At 34.6% G+C, this 18,328-nt stretch overlaps 1 protein-coding gene across 2 annotated transcripts; it reads left to right on the forward strand.

Annotated features, from left to right (window-relative positions):
- The first annotated feature begins 10,715 nt into the window (after nt 1-10,715).
- Nucleotides 10,716-18,172, forward strand: LOC105056934 (triosephosphate isomerase, cytosolic). 2 transcript variants are annotated; one of them, XM_010939316.4, is made up of 9 exons: nt 10,716-10,923; nt 11,360-11,435; nt 12,845-12,968; nt 14,058-14,142; nt 14,854-14,986; nt 15,303-15,397; nt 17,012-17,090; nt 17,309-17,391; nt 17,963-18,172. In XM_010939316.4, the coding sequence occupies exons 1-9, from the start codon at nt 10,885-10,887 to the stop codon at nt 18,011-18,013; spliced, it is 765 nt and encodes a 254-aa protein (XP_010937618.1). In that variant the 5' UTR covers nt 10,716-10,884; the 3' UTR covers nt 18,014-18,172. The 2 variants fall into 2 exon arrangements, with proteins under 2 accessions (XP_010937618.1, XP_073104358.1); XM_073248257.1 differs by lacking the exon at nt 10,716-10,923 and adding an exon at nt 11,235-11,255.
- The last annotated feature ends 156 nt before the right edge of the window (nt 18,173-18,328 follow it).

Consider the following 18,328-nt stretch of genomic DNA (forward strand, 5'->3'; position numbering starts at 1 on the left):
TTTTTGATGCCCATGATAAAATCAAAGTTAGAAGGGTAAAAATTTTTCTGCTGATATAATCATCGGTTCTATGGTCAAAAAAAAGAAAATCGAATATGATATATTTTTATTTTTAAAATATTTTTTATCGATATATATTATATTATGAGATAATATATATTATTAAAATGATTATAAGTAATTTCTCGACCCCACCTGTAACTTGAGGAGACACCTCAGTAACTCACTAACGACTCTCATTTTGAGAGAGACTTGATCCTGCTAGACACCATGCAATTTAGATTGTTCCCCTGCTTAAGCGCATGTGGGCCAATAATTCCACCCCACATGCGAACGGCCACCCATAATGATTGTGCATGATATGAGCGCACATAATATCGGCCCTGTTACTAAACGCCATGGGTAAATCCTGAAAACTCATCGACGATCTCTTTATATATATAAAAAAAAAAAAAAAAAAAAAAAACGTCCTTCAAATAAATTTTAATTAATAGTAAATTCTTCGTCTTTTTGATTGTTTCTAAAGTCCTAACTAACTTAAACATCAAAAAATTCTCCACCCCACAAATTTCAGAAAATAGAATTTTGGTTGCACGTAACAGAGTGTCATTCCCTTTGATTTGGCTTGGCCAGCTTCTGACCTTGTTTTAAAGCTTTGGGACAACCCATCCCAAACAACTTAATCATGCAGCAAGCCAATATATATATTCAAATAAATTAATATATAATTTATAAAATATATTATTTATCGATCAATATATAGTATATATCTAAATAATAATAATTAATAAATTAGATGTCTAACGATACAATACATATTTTCAAATAAATTGATTGATAATTTTTAAAATATAATATTTATTAATATATATTATATAACAAAGTGATGCACATCCGTTGACTTTTTAAAAATATATCATTTGCTTCTTTGACATATATTTAATGGTAATCCAATATATATCTCAAAGTATATTTATATATAGTTTTCAAAATATATTTTTTATCTGATTATATATATTGAATTATTACTGGATGTATATCAAATAAATTTGTGATATATATCAAAAAATTGATAAGTGTGTATCATTCGATAGATACGATGTTTCATAAACTATATCGTTTTGTTTGAAAATATGTATTAGATTGCTCGATGATTAATTTGCTAACCGTATATCATCCAATCTAATATTGTATATCAATAAATATTATATTTTAAAAACTATATATAGATTTATTTAGATATATATTGTTATAGCCCAAACCAAGCCCACTAAAGCCCATTAAACAAAAAAAAAAAAAAAAAGAAAACAGAGCAGGAAGACTCCCGATCGGAGTCTTCCTCTTCTCCGATCAAGAATCGGAGTCCTAGGGCCATTGAAAGACCCTAGGACGAGCTCTATAAGAACCCTTCCCCTCTCCTCTATGGGTAGACCCTTCCGTCGCCGTCGATTGCCGGAGATTTTTCTCCGATTTTCCCGTTTGAAGCCGTGACTCCTCGACCCGTGTTCGCCGCGATTTCTCGCCGGTGGGGGTCACCGGAGGTTGTGGTAAGGTCTCCCTCCTCTCCCTCTCTTCTCTCCCTTCTTTCCCGTGCCTGTGTGCACGATGGCCGGCGACGGGTGTCGCCGGATTTAGTTGGAGAAAGAAACCCCCTGTTCGCCGCCTCTTTCCTCTAATTTTCCGGCGCCGACGGTCACGCCGACCGCCGGCCCTGGTCTCTCCGAACCCGGGAGAGTCGGCCGTTGCCGCCGGCCACCTCCGGCCATGAGATGGACGTGATCGGCCGATCAAGGCACGGGGACCTCTAGGTCCCCTGTTTCGGCCCAATGAAAGCCCGGGAAGAAAAGAAGAAGAAGAAGAAGGAAAAGAAAAGAAAAAGAAAAGAAAAAGAAGAAAAAGAAAAGAAAAAGGAAAAAGAAAAGAAAAAAAAAAAAGAAAGAAAAAAAAATAAAATAATAATAATATAATAATAATAAATAGGATTTTCTCTTCTCTCTCTTCCATGAAGAAAAAGAAAAAAAAAAAAAAAAGAGAAGAGAGAAAGAAAGAAAAGAAGAAAGAGAAAAATAAAATTAATTAATAAATAATGAGATAAATAATAAAATATGAGAAAGAGAGTTTCTCTCTCTTCCCTCTCTCTCTTCAGCTTGAATTAGTATTTTTCTCTCTCTAAAATTGGATTTTCTCTCTCTACTTTCTCTCTCTAGAATTCTCTCTCTAGATTATCTCTCCTAAGATTTCTAGAATTTTGAGAAGAATGATGATGAATTTAAATGATCCTCGTGATGGATTTTTGATCCGTGATCGTCGGACGGTACACCGACATCCACTTTGATCAGATCAAGTATTTTTAGATTTTATTTCTCATGATCTTATTTAATTATCCACATGATAATTTTAACATGATTTGATATGATCAATCAGAATTTGTTGAATCATATTGTCTGAAGAATTCAAGATGGATTTTCTCTCTCTAGAATTTTCTCTCTCTAGAATTTTCTCTCTCTAAAATATTCTCTCTCTTGATTGATTCTCTCTCTAAAAAAAGGTTAGTGAATGAAGAAATTTCTTTTAATAAGTCTGATCTGATTCTAATGAAGAACCTTGATCCATGATTGTCAGACAACGTACTGGCACCCACTCTAATCAGATCATAAATCTTTAGATTTGATCATTCCATGATTTGCGATCTAGCCATGACTTGATTTGATCACATTGATTTCACCAATCGAGATATTGGACCCATCGTAATATTGGATTGTGTCACCTGATCAATTCGAATTGTACCTCATGAATTCTCTCTCCTCTGATTTTCTCTCTCCACTTGATTTTATGAAATCGATGAAGAAACCTTGGTCCTATCACTTCGAATCCGATTTGATCTGATAGTCAAACTTTGGATCGTTTAGGTCCTAATTAGATTTTGATTAGATGAAATTAGATGATCGGACCCAATCTAAACCGTTGAAATATAGAATTCGTATTCTTTCTAATTATTCAAATTGATTCTGTATAGGATTGTGGATGTTTGATCATGGGATATCGCGATATGATCTACGAACAGAATTTTTGGAAGAAAATTTATAGAATTTTATGGATTTATTGGAAATGCGTTCGAGGTAAGTAATGTTTCACCTTTTCTAGATTCATCGGCAAATTATAGTGTATTCTTCTGACATGATTTGTGAAACGATGCATGAATTGGATGAATGGTATTTTTGTTATGAAAATATCTTATTTGAAATGTTATGATGAAGCATGATTGAATATATTGATTTCATGATGCATTATATTGATTGATTTCGATACTACATGATTATATGTTTTATTATCGAAATTAGAATATGAAACATGATTTATGAAGAATTATGATATAAGAAACAATAAGAATTGACAACCTGACTGTGTTGAGGACCCCGCCAACGGGGGCATATACGTTGGCAATTGACTGTCCTGAGGATTTGTGTCGCCAGTAAGACCAGCGACATGTCGCCAGATAGACCAGCGACAAAACCGCCAGTTAGACCAGCGGTTCCAAAGGACTTGGCTGCCAGATGATTCGCAGCCCACCGCAAGCAGATACGCGGTATTATGACCCTGCCACAGGGATAATGTGGTCATAGCTCATGGTTGACGAAAAGAAATTGAAGAACAAAAGAAATTGAAATCCCGAAAGAAACTTGAAATTTCGAAAAAGAAATGAATTTGACATGAATTATATTGCATAATTGAAATTGATTTCGAATTGATGAACTCTATATGCTTATTTTCTATAAATGATTATTTACTTATATGCCTGATGAAATCTGTTGAGAAGTGATCGTTGCTTACTGGGCTGTCTAGCTCATTACCTCTTATTTTACTGTTTTTACAGATATTGAGGAATTAAGATGATACAAGATATGAATGGAAGAGTGATCAGAAGCAGAATCATTATACTTTTATTTAGGTTGAAAGTCTTATTGAATTTGGTGTAAGACCTATGAATCATTGTTGAATTTATTAAGATATTAAAGAAAAAATTTAGATCGTTATATTTTGGATTTAAATTATTGACTAATTATTCCGCTGTTGTTTTAGGATAGTATGATAAGATGCCTTGCATGCTTATGGGAAGAGTTTTCTATGAGTATGCGGCGGTTGCCATGACCCTCGATTCAAAATCTCGGGTCGGGGGCGTGACAATTAATATGGTATCAGAGCATAAGTGGATGAATTATGAAACATAGAATCAGATATAGAATGGGTGTAAGTGGATAGACACCAGGGACATTATAGTGTAGATCTTTGATGATTGTAGTTGGAGAAATATTTATAAATTTTGATTAAATATTGAGATTTTGTTTGAAAGGATCACAATAGATTATAACATATAGAATTTGAAATATGATGGATGATCTATTGATCATGATATGATTAGTTAGATCTTGATCGAAAGTAATCACAAAAGGATTGATATAAAATTGTATTGTGCATTATGGTTATTAAATTGATCATTGATTATTCAAGTGAATCGTAAGTTCAAATTCGATGTGAGAATAATACTATGATATTACTTCTAGTTGAGAAGTTGACTATTATTAGCAAGATAAAGACTTGACGATAAAATGTTATTCCAGAATGGGCTAAGAAAGTTTTTTTTTTATGATGCTTGATTGGAATATTTATCGAAATTGAATTTGATACGTGGATTATATATAAAGTGGCATATTGGGATGAATGTATATTTGAGGATATTGCAAAGAAACCTATTTCTTATTGATGAAATCGATTATGAGGTTGTAGAATATTTATCATACTGGAAGCTTTAATCATCATCCTTAGATCTAAATAATGGATTTTATTATGTCTATTGGAGACTACATGATGTGTATGAAATTTTAATTTAAAGACTTCGTATCTAAGTTGATCAAGAGATTTTCTGATATTATTGTTGAGGTTGTTAATGAAAAATTGATATCTTCAGATTAAGATAAAAGATCTGATTTATATTTATCTCAGATTAAGAGATCCATGTGAATTTACAATTTAGAAAATTGGGATTTAGGAATTGATATGGAGTTCCTTTGCTTTTGTTAACGAGGTCCCTAATTGAATCTATTATTAAATAGAGATTTGATTTTTGAAGCTTGTATGATTATTATGAAAGGATATTTGATAGATATTGAAGATCCTGATGATAAAAATTTTAGAAAAGAAAATATTAATAATTTGAAATTCATATATATTCAGATTATGTCCAAATTTGATGGAGCATCGAAGAATTTTCTCGTTGATTTGACTTATAAAGATTTTTTGGTTTGAAAATTATCGAATTGAATTGATATGAGAATTGAGATTTGATTCATATTGATTATAGTAAATCTATATGATGGTTTAAATATGATATTGGACTAAGGGTTAATCAAGATTATTGTACATCAGTAAAGATATGAATGAGAATCGAAAGTTAATCTTTGATTTCAATTAAAATTTGAAATTTTAGGATAAAGAAATAATTTGATCCAATTTTTTTTGGTGAACCTAAGAAATTTTGATTGTTAGATCAGAGTGCGCAGCGGAAGCATGGTAATCTGAACTACTTTGAGTAAGTCAGGAATGTTGATTCTCTGAGTCAAAGAATTATAATAAATGATATAGTTTGATATAAAAAAAAAAAATTTAGATATCCTAATGTGACTTTTAAAAGTAGTGCTTCCACCTACTATGCTACAAAAATAATTAGCATCCTAATTCTAGGATGAGTGGACCTTTGATTTTTGATTTTAGATTTAGAATATTTAGAGATAAATTTTCTCTATTCTAGAAATAAATTTTATAATTCTTTATTTATTAAGAAGAATTTGAGATTGTTTATCGAATGATGATTTTGATCTTAGATTAGTATACTCAAATAATTATCTCCAGGGTATAATGAAATTTGAAGTTAGAACTCTTTTGATTATTATTATTTCTCAGACTGAATGAAAAAGATTGAGGTTATCTGTTGATATTGACGATTGTTCTACAAAAGATAGAATGGAGTTATTCATAATTTGATAATGAATCGATTAATTAAGAGTTGTTAATGTTTAGATAAAGAAAATTGATATACTTACTTAGAATAGAGACATTGATTTTGATTATAAGAAAAATATAGTTTTGATTTAGATCAATTTTTGAGTTATTGATTTTTATTATGGAATGACTTAATGATAAAATTTGCTTCAAGAATTAGAATATTTAAGAGTTTGAGGGTTTGAGTAAGAGAACTTCAATGACTAGAAAATAGTGATATTGATTTCAATCAACAATGGTGATATTGATCTTTATGAAATGACTTAATGATGAATGAAGTTCTTATGCAAGAATAGAGACATTGATCATTTTCTATTCACAAGAGATAGATTTGATTTTAATTTGAGTCATGAGATATTGAATATTAATTTTTACAGGAAATGAGATCATAATTTTGAAATCTTGAAATATTGAAAATCTTTGAGATGTTGATCTTGATGAATAAGAAAATGAATAGTTCCGTATCAGATTGATATTAATGTATTGACTTTTTCCTTATGAAATGATTTAAGAATGAATTTGTATTAAGAATTAGAATTTTGAAATATTTGAGGATGAGATTCAAGTAAGAAACTATGAAGACTCAAGCAAAAATATCCCCAGCTCTTCGAGACTACAGGTATGAAAATTTCGAGGACGAAATTTCTTTTTAGGGGTGAAGAATGTTATAGCCCAAACCAAGCCCACTAAAGCCCATTAAACAAAAAAAAAAAAAAAAGAAAACAGAGCAGGAAGACTCCCGATCGGAGTCTTCCTCTTCTCCGATCAAGAATCGGAGTCCTAGGGCCATTGAAAGACCCTAGGACGAGCTCTATAAGAACCCTTCCCCTCTCCTCTATGGGTAGACCCTTCCGTCGCCGTCGATTGCCGGAGATTTTTCTCCGATTTTCCCGTTTGAAGCCGTGACTCCTCGACCCGTGTTCGCCGCGATTTCTCGCCGGTGGGGGTCACCGGAGGTTGTGGTAAGGTCTCCCTCCTCTCCCTCTCTTCTCTCCCTTCTTTCCCGTGCCTGTGTGCACGATGGCCGGCGACGGGTGTCGCCGGATTTAGTTGGAGAAAGAAACCCCCTGTTCGCCGCCTCTTTCCTCTAATTTTCCGGCGCCGACGGTCACGCCGACCGCCGGCCCTGGTCTCTCCGAACCCGGGAGAGTCGGCCGTTGCCGCCGGCCACCTCCGGCCATGAGATGGACGTGATCGGCCGATCAAGGCACGGGGACCTCTAGGTCCCCTGTTTCGGCCCAATGAAAGCCCGGGAAGAAAAGAAGAAGAAGAAGAAGGAAAAGAAAAGAAAAAGAAAAGAAAAAGAAGAAAAAGAAAAGAAAAAGGAAAAAGAAAAAGAAAAAAAAAAAGAAAGAAAAAAAAATAAAATAATAATAATATAATAATAATAAATAGGATTTTCTCTTCTCTCTCTTCCATGAAGAAAAAGAAAAAAAAAAAAAAAAGAGAAGAGAGAAAGAAAGAAAAGAAGAAAGAGAAAAATAAAATTAATTAATAAATAATGAGATAAATAATAAAATATGAGAAAGAGAGTTTCTCTCTCTTCCCTCTCTCTCTTCAGCTTGAATTAGTATTTTTCTCTCTCTAAAATTGGATTTTCTCTCTCTACTTTCTCTCTCTAGAATTCTCTCTCTAGATTATCTCTCCTAAGATTTCTAGAATTTTGAGAAGAATGATGATGAATTTAAATGATCCTCGTGATGGATTTTTGATCCGTGATCGTCGGACGGTACACCGACATCCACTTTGATCAGATCAAGTATTTTTAGATTTTATTTCTCATGATCTTATTTAATTATCCACATGATAATTTTAACATGATTTGATATGATCAATCAGAATTTGTTGAATCATATTGTCTGAAGAATTCAAGATGGATTTTCTCTCTCTAGAATTTTCTCTCTCTAGAATTTTCTCTCTCTAAAATATTCTCTCTCTTGATTGATTCTCTCTCTAAAAAAAGATTAGTGAATGAAGAAATTTCTTTTAATAAGTCTGATCTGATTCTAATGAAGAACCTTGATCCATGATTGTCAGACAACGTACTGGCACCCACTCTAATCAGACCATAAATCTTTAGATTTGATCATTCCATGATTTGCGATCTAGCCATGACTTGATTTGATCACATTGATTTCACCAATCGAGATATTGGACCCATCGTAATATTGGATTGTGTCACCTGATCAATTCGAATTGTACCTCATGAATTCTCTCTCCTCTGATTTTCTCTCTCCACTTGATTTTATGAAATCGATGAAGAAACCTTGGTCCTATCACTTCGAATCCGATTTGATCTGATAGTCAAACTTTGGATCGTTTAGGTCCTAATTAGATTTTGATTAGATGAAATTAGATGATCGGACCCAATCTAAACCGTTGAAATATAGAATTCGTATTCTTTCTAATTATTCAAATTGATTCTGTATAGGATTGTGGATGTTTGATCATGGGATATCGCGATATGATCTACGAACAGAATTTTTGGAAGAAAATTTATAGAATTTTATGGATTTATTGGAAATGCGTTCGAGGTAAGTAATGTTTCACTTTTTCTAGATTCATCGGCAAATTATAGTGTATTCTTCTGACATGATTTGTGAAACGATGCATGAATTGGATGAATGGTATTTTTGTTATGAAAATATCTTATTTGAAATGTTATGATGAAGCATGATTGAATATATTGATTTCATGATGCATTATATTGATTGATTTCGATACTACATGATTATATGTTTTATTATCGAAATTAGAATATGAAACATGATTTATGAAGAATTATGATATAAGAAACAATAAGAATTGACAACCTGACTGTGTTGAGGACCCCGCCAACGGGGGCATATACGTTGGCAATTGACTGTCCTGAGGATTTGTGTCGCCAGTAAGACCAGCGACATGTCGCCAGATAGACCAGCGACAAAACCGCCAGTTAGACCAGCGGTTCCAAAGGACTTGGCTGCCAGATGATTCGCAGCCCACCGCAAGCAGATACGCGGTATTATGACCCTGCCACAGGGATAATGTGGTCATAGCTCATGGTTGACGAAAAGAAATTGAAGAACAAAAGAAATTGAAATCCCGAAAGAAACTTGAAATTTCGAAAAAGAAATGAATTTGACATGAATTATATTGCATAATTGAAATTGATTTCGAATTGATGAACTCTATATGCTTATTTTCTATAAATGATTATTTACTTATATGCCTGATGAAATCTGTTGAGAAGTGATCGTTGCTTACTGGGCTGTCTAGCTCATTACCTCTTATTTTACTATTTTTACAGATATTGAGGAATTAAGATGATACAAGATATGAATGGAAGAGTGATCAGAAGCAGAATCATTATACTTTTATTTAGGTTGAAAGTCTTATTGAATTTGGTGTAAGACCTATGAATCATTGTTGAATTTATTAAGATATTAAAGAAAAAATTTAGATCGTTATATTTTGGATTTAAATTATTGACTAATTATTCCGCTGTTGTTTTAGGATAGTATGATAAGATGCCTTGCATGCTTATGGGAAGAGTTTTCTATGAGTATGCGGCGGTTGCCATGACCCTCGATTCAAAATCTCGGGTCGGGGGCGTGACATATATATATATTAATTTACTTAATAATTAATTCGTTTGGTATGTATCATCTGTATAACAACGAATCCAATCATTTTGATCAAGCCTTCGAACAAAATATTTTAAGTTGCATTTGGTGCATCGCCAAGCAATCTTGAAGGTAACATTGATTGTCTTCAGGATAGATTGCCATCATTAAATTGTCAGTAACGTTACTTACTGTATTTGATACACACAGGTAATGTTGCAGTAAAATTGCTAAAAGTCTTAATTAACATGTTTGGTATGACAATTAGATTATCGGTAATGTAAAATTAAATTTTCAAAATATCTCCAATAATTTTATTTTAGTGCTCTTATTTCTTCCTGATGAGAAGCAATGGAAGTGATGTGAGTGTGATGATGGTATGGAGAAGTGGTGGGTCTAAGAATATGGAGAACCGCAGGCACAAAGGGGATGGGGAGGAGGCAGGCACATATGGAGCCGTAGAGGTGGTGGGGACAGATGTGAAAAAACCGGACGGTGAAGGAGTTGTGGGCAAACAAAAGGAGATAGAGAAGCCGTCGGATGGGGGTGCATGCGGAGGGTGAAGAAGAGGGGGAAGGTTAGACATTAGATTTTGTATTATTTTTTTAAAATAATTTTATCTAAAATTTTTATTATAATATTATTAAAGAAGTGGTAATCTAGATAGCCATCATTTTTTAAGATAATTCAGATTATTTTTCATGAGATAATCTAAATTATCAAAATAATTTAAAATATTATTTAAAAAATATATTAAATATAATAATTTAAATTATTATATTAAATTACGAGCCATTTAGATAGGTTGCCCGTCATCAAATGCAATCTTGCTTCTCGGGACTAGACTACTCCCCTTTTGCTTCTATCATCCAAATCACGGGAATCATTTTCATCCCGACGGCCTGTTTGATAAAATTGTATTTCTCAGCCAAATCAATCATCCCCTATTGTATTTTTAACCACCGATCATTTTTATCCGGATGGCCGATGATTGTTCGATAAAATTTCATTTCTCAGCCAACTTGATCATCCCCCGTCCAATCATGACACACCACAAGGTCGACGCGCTCAGGGGCATATTTGTAATTCGATGCACTGCGCCTGCGTGTGGCGATCTTTCGCACGCCGCCTCGCTTCCAGTGTAAAAGCCCTTAATCTCATCTCCTTGCTCACCAAGCCAACAAAATCTTGGGTTGAACCTCGTCTTCCATCGCTCGCATAGATGGGTCGAAAGTTCTTTGTCGGAGGAAACTGGAAATGCGTAATCTTCTCAGTCTTTTTTTCTCTCTTGTTTTCGATTAAAATCTATTCTGTATCGCTTCGTTTGTAGATCACAATCGATTAGCACTGGATTCTTATTTTCTGGTTTGATGCACTCGATTCCTTTCTAGTCTCCGCTGAAGATAATTTCGATTGTGATTTTTCCAAATACTATGGTGGTGCTTTTATATTTTTAAGTTTTAATCGATAGCATCATCAGATCATCACTGGAGTTTAAGTTTCGAAACGAGGATTTCAGGTTAACATCAGGAAAACTTCTGAGTATCGGGAACCTGGCAAAATCTTTATCAGAATTGCTGTTTTTATATGCATGTAATTTTTAAACGCTTCTAACTGCTATCACCCAAGTATTTCCCTATTGGATTAGCACGTAGAAGTTGTTGTTTAACTGCGATACTGATTGGACCTTTGTGCAGAATGGGACAAGCGAGGAAGTTAAGAAGATCGTCAGCACCTTGAACGATGGTGAAGTGCCGTCATCAGATGTCGTCGGTAGGGACACATGGTTTATGATCTCGATCCGTTGCTTGTTATTTTGTTTTAGCTCATTCCAGCATCCTTATTGAGATCTACTATGTCAGGACATATCATTTTGGATACTGATATTGTACTTGCGCCCTGTTGTGGGGTTTTTAGGTCATCTTAAATGCTCATAGTGAATCAGGGCCTGTTCTTTTGTAGATAAAAATATTTACCTAGGAATTTATATGTTTTTTTAAGGAAATATTTTTCAAACAACATTTAGATAGGAAAATAATTTACCCATATTCTTTTATATACAGAAAAGTGGCTTTGAAATCTATTATCTACGTTCTTTTGCATTACCACTTTTCCGGATAAATTGCTAAAATTTATCCATATTTTTCATAATACCCTTTATGCTTTTCAGATTTAGAGAAGGTAGATGATTGAGTTATTGGGCATTGAATGATGGAGGCATTGAAAATAAGGATGGAACATTTTAGGAATAATATTAAATGCCTACTTTACTGGCTGATGAGAAAATGATTTAGCCACCCTCTAGGTGGATAAGATTTTTTTTTCATTTCATGGATAAATATTATCCATAAAAAGTAACTAATCCATCTTGAGAAGTGTGAGAACATGGATCAGTTTGTCAATGAAAAAGTTGATCAATTGTACCATGATATTTATCCACAAATTAACGAGCCCTAATGATATGCCTTTAATGTGTCGTCAAATTTATCCATGGAATCCTTCATTCACGAGTTTCAACTATCGCTGCTTCATGGGATTAACTGTGCTCACTGTTGGGCAGTGCAGACAATTGGTTGTGATGACTCAAGATATAGAAAATCTTTCTAGGGAAACTAATAGATTACCACAGGGAAGTTGATCCCTAATTCATTAAGCAATTAGTCCCCTTTCAAAACATAGTTATGAGACATTTTGGCAGATTTTTTTTGGAGATTTTATTCTTATTGAGACCAAACTCTTGAAGCAAATTATGATCTTTATGATTGGTATGCAATTGCTAATTGTATCAAATGCAGGTCTTCATATTTTTACACTGACTTTTTAAACAGATAGACGTATAGAAACATGTTATCTGGGAACTATCATCACCACGTCTGCATTTCCTAGGCCTTCTGACTCTGTTTGTGTCTTTGTTGTTTAATTTCTAACTGCATTACATTGCCTTCTGATAGCCATTGACCCATTATGCTTATTTAATCTCTTGTCATGTCCTTCCTTTTTCCTCATGTGCAGATGATGATAATATTACTGATACAGTCGAATTGGGTTTTGCAGTTTCATCTATGAACATTTTTCTTAGGAAGATTAATGTGTACTATATTCTCATATTTGACCATAATATAGTTATTGAATGTAGAATTAGTTTATCACTGCTCAGATGTTGAAAATGGTTCCACTTGTAGAGGTTGTGATAAGCCCACCATATGTGTTTCTTCCTCTGGTTAAAAGTTTGCTGCGTCCTGATTTTCATGTTGCCGCACAGAATTGTTGGGTAAAGAAAGGAGGTGCATTCACTGGTGAGATTAGGTAAGTTTTGAGTTCCCTAAATTGTCCATTTGCTTGTTGTCTATTTTTAATCTTGATTTCATAACAATGATGAATGCTGCTGCATGTCATGTTGTGTTTTATACTAGAAAACTGTGACATGTGGGTGCTGCTTATGACCATTGTTCTGGTACAATTGTGATTATTGGAGTCCTTTTGGCATGGAAAGTTGTTTTTTCCTATTGATGCTTGTGTGTTTGCTTATGATCAGCTGAGAAAGACTGACAAAGCATTCGAAGAGGTGATGTATTTATTGTCATAATATATTTAAGAGAGGGGACTATTGTGATCATCTGAAAGAATGATGCAATGTCTGAAGAGAACAAATGTCATATGACTTGCAACATTATATGTTAGCCAGTCACTGATGAATGGGAATCCTGGATGTTGCAACCATATAAGGGAGAGTTTTGTGTGCCATCAAGAGCAGCTTAGGTGTCTCAGAATTGTAGAAGACAGCTGATAGTGGATGTTATCTTGTGTAACAGAATGGTTTATTTGAGGGTTTAAGATAAACAGGTGATTAAAAAAACAATTACAGCCTGAGGGTAATACCTGTTTATAGAGCAAAAAAAAATTGGAACCGAACGGTATGTTAAAAAGGATCAGCATGTCAGCATATATTGATATGGAAGATTTAAAATGGAGTCATGAAGTGTAAACCCTTCATCTTTAGCAGATTCTTGATATTCTAAGGCTTAGTTTTGAATGCAGTTTGCTGATTCAACTAATACAAAAAATGTTTACGCGAACGTGTTTGTGAATTTTTGCCATCAGTGATCCATTGCAAGCTGAATATGATACTATGACCATAACCATCAAGCATATTCCACCTGAGAAAAAGGTGTCTAGTTCTTGATTTTATTGGTTCAGCCAATGATAAGACAAGGAAAACCACCTCCACTCTTTTTATTGAAGCCCTAGGCCTGCTATTAATCTTATGTTTTTGGTAGAATTTTATTTGGTCAAAATAATACCCATGCCAATTTAAACATTCAAGTTCTTTCTATAACAGAGAGTTTACCTATGAGTAAAATATTTATATATTTGATTAAAATTTTGTTTTTGCAGTGCGGATATGCTTAAAAATCTTGACATTCATTGGGTCATTCTTGGACACTCAGAACGAAGACTCTTATTGGGTGAATCAAATGAAGTAAGCTCCCCAAGATGCATACTTTGGAGAAATTACGTAGATCATGTATATGGTACATGCGTGTGGATTAGTTAGTACTGCATATGATTCCATGCCAATTTATCTTTAGTAACCATGGTGACTAGGGAATGTTTTATTGAATGTATGCTATCTTTGTCCTTGAGCTGAAAGTGTAATCTGTTTCAAGCTCATAATAATGTTATGTTATCTTCAAATAACTAACGGATGTTGTGTTTCATTCTTAAATAAAAGAAACAGGTATTGTATTTTAGGTGAAATAAAAAAAAAAAACCGTATGGTTAAGCAAGGGAATTAAGTGGCAAAAAGGAAATTAAGTAGCAGAATCTAATTTTAATTTTCAATATCAATGAGACAAAGTAAAGCTGGTAAGTAATTGCACAATATTGTGGTACATTTATGAGTCAATTTTTTTTGATAGCTTGCAAATTTAGTAGTTGCTTAGGTTCCACTAACGAAAATATCTGATACATCAGGAATAATATTTATTTGCATTTTATAGTAATCAAAAACACAATGGGACTATATAATTTCTCTATCCTAAAGCGATACAGGATTTAATGCATTTTGAATTATTGTTTCGCCATTTTAAATATAAAATACCGAAGTACTAATAGAATTAATTTTCATCAAATTTTTAGATATTAAAAAAATTTCTTGTTTAACATGTGCTTTACGTCTTTCTGATGGCAGTTTGTTGGAGATAAAGTCGCATACGCACTCTCTCAAGGTCTAAAGGTGATTGCTTGTGTTGGTGAGACCCTTGAACAGCGGGAATCAGGAGCCACCATGGAGGTGGTTGCTGCACAAACGAAAGCAATTGCAGGTACAAGGCATGTCCTTGCAAAAAATTTACCCTCCCTTGTTTCTCGATGTGGTTTCAAAATGTAGTCATATGCCCATCTGTTGGCATGATTGCATCAGAAACTGGCATGTGCAGAGATCAAAATCTTGCAAAATTATGTTCAAAGGCAACTGGATATTCATGGATTGTATTAAGATAAATGGGTTTTTTTTGAAGTGAATTGTATCCTTGTTCTAATAATTATAGCTCCTCCCATATTATGGCATCCAGTTTTATGGCGTGTAGTGGTCGTGACACTGTTTCTCTACATTTGATGTAAGATTGTTTTCTTTTGTAGATCGTATATCAGATTGGACCAATGTAGTTGTGGCTTATGAGCCAGTTTGGGCTATTGGAACTGGCAAGGTTGCAACCCCAGCTCAGGCTCAGGAAGTAAGTGGGGTGGATATTACTGTTTTGTTAGTTCCATCATCCTCTTAGTAGGTTACTTCAATAAAAATGATTCTCCTAGCTTGCAAGATATTGGTTCTTTATCCTAAGAACTCACAGCCTCACACATCTGCAAGCCATCCCCCATGCTTGTGCAATATTTTGGCTTGAAGACCTGCCTAATGTTGTCAAATCTGGGATAGGCATTGAACTTGATTGGTTTATGTCCAGTCCAAAATGTTTTAATTGTCTGCCCCATTTGAGTTGAACTAAACAATGCTGCTAATGTTTTTGTCAGCTGATGGTGCTTTAGTATCAAGTTTTTATTGCATGCAAATGCCCTAGTGGTTGCAATTAGATTTATTGTTTGGTGATTGAGTAATTCTATGCCAAATTAATGTCAGTCCCTTGAACCTTGGCTGATGCTTTCAGCCCAATCTTTTAATAAATCAACCACGCCACCAACCTCCAATATGCAGCCTGACTTGTCTGCTTGAAACTTGCTGGTTCGACCGCTTCATATGGATTCCTTGAAGAACCAACCTTGCCTAACAATGTCCAGGAAACTGCTGAGTGAAATGCTGGAGGCCTGGTGGTTCCAGTCGGACCTGATTTAACCAGCTGGTCTGCAGGCTCCCAAACTATTGATGCTCAGAGAATGTCATTGCACATTCAGTGAGTAGACGGACACAATTTATGTTTTGTCAGTGGTTCCATGTTTAAATGATAATTTTACAAGGTTTGCTGCTAATGCTGTGCCAAACTTTTGATTGCTTATTACCACCAATGAGATATACTAAGAATTCTACACTTCTGAACTTTGGTGTGGAACGATCATTCTCACAGGCTGCATTTTACATTCTCATAGCTCCAACGGCGGGTATTTCTCTATGTGTTCACCATTTTCATTTAGTAAAATGATTTCCTACTCGAGAAAGCAGCACAACTACAAGAATAGAATATCAAAAAATATCATGGTCATGGACTACTTTTTTTTATTGAAGGGAATCTTTTGCTTTAACTTTTTCCACTTTGTGATGAAGGGCATATTTTAAGATAAAATCTCTGGTTTACCTGGCACTGAGGAAAAAAAGTGGCACCTTCAAAGTAATTTTCCTTCATTTTGAAGGATAAGTCACCATCTTTGAGACTTCCATTTTATTGAATTTATTTACAGTCTGGGACTTCTATTTACGATTCTGGTTCCTAGCAAATGCTGGAATCAGAATTCTACTATTTACTTGATTGATTTTTTCTACTTTAAGGACATACTTGATGCTATTCCAAAACCAATAACTTAAAATGGAGGTCCCCCTTGGTCATGCACCCAGTGAACATATATTTCATCATGATGATGATTAATTCCAACTACTACCGAAGTGCGTAGCATATATGTCTGGTCACCTTCTATATGATGATTTCCTGCAACAAAAGTTTTATGTTTAGATGCAATTAGCAGTTATGGAGCATTTTTCCAACTTCTAACTTACATCGAGAGTGTCCGTGGAGACTTATTGTTATTTGTACATGCTTTCACTACATAACAAGGCACTGCTGAAGATCAGCTTTTAAGTGTTCAATTTCTACTCATATCAACTTTTGGAGTGTTCGTGTTAGGTTCACTCTGCTTTGAGGATGTGGCTTCAAACTAATGTGAGTGCGCAAGTTGCTGAATCTACTAGGATCATATATGGAGGTAAGTGTTCCAACTAAGTTGATTCTTTTTTCATTCTCAAATATGCTGGTGTATACAGTTCTATTCCTCATTTTATTTGGTGCGATGAGTCAGAAATAACTAATGACTTTTTTCATCATCGAATTTGTGAATTCTGTGTCTGCATGGAATGCTACAAACTTGCCTGCATTATCATCTATATGGAATATTGGATCACCAATGGCCGATAATTACTGCAGGTTCTGTAAATGGAGCGAACTGTAAAGAGCTGGCTGGACAGCCTGATGTCGATGGTTTTCTGGTTGGCGGGGCTTCTTTGAAGGTTTTTGTCCTTTATTTCTTAGTTTTTAGACACATACTGAGGTTTGCTTATAAAATCATTAAAGCACCAACATTTAGCGAAGGGTAGGCCACTCCTGATGGTTGCTCAATGTATACCACGATATACCTGCTGCCTGTTATCTCGGTGTTTAATGCTTACAGGGGCTTGCCCCTGCCACTGCTTATTTCTAGTGCTGTTCACGGAGGCAGCTATCAATCCACTTGATAGAGACCTATGATAAAACAAAAAAGACAAATGTCTACTTGGATTTTATGTGCTGGCTAAGTGGATCGACCACTGTAATTACACTGAACAACATTCCTGAAATTTTGGACATGATAACCGAAAATTCCACCTTATTAGCTGAAGAGGAGGTAGTGTGTTCTTTCTGGTGGTAAATCAATTTCATTTTCCCTCTCCCCTAGGGTGGCAGATGGCACATTTTTCGCACTGACAAGTGAAAAATTGATTATTTTATTAATTTATCCTATCTTTTAAGCGGGTATGACCTTTTGACATGTCCGGTTGTTCTTGGGTTCTCATTTTTATCTGCTTCCCTTTCCTCTTTCAGGCTGAATTTTTGGAGATCATCAAGTCTGCCACCGTGAAGTCGTCTGCCTAAGGAGTTCACTTGTTCCAGTGAAATCTGTTTGAAAGATGTAAGAACAGTGTTGTGTGTTGAACTCCCCGAATCTTGTGTTAGACACAGCTTTTTGTAGTATTTGCCTGAGAGTTAGAAGTGGGCTTTGAATGTTAATAATCCGAAATTGTTTTTCCTGAACCTTGGAAGCATCGGCTGATCAGTTATTTCAACTATCAAATGGACGCTACCATGTTAAGCTTGCTTGGTTGCGTCTTTGTGCTTTAGAATTGACATTCAGGTTGCTCATATTCACGAATGGCAGCATGCTGTAGGTTAGCCTTTGTGCGTGGTGCA

The sequence above is a fragment of the Elaeis guineensis genome, chromosome 14 (genome assembly GCF_000442705.2).
Source record: "Elaeis guineensis isolate ETL-2024a chromosome 14, EG11, whole genome shotgun sequence".
Classification (NCBI taxonomy): Eukaryota; Viridiplantae; Streptophyta; class Magnoliopsida; order Arecales; family Arecaceae; genus Elaeis; species Elaeis guineensis.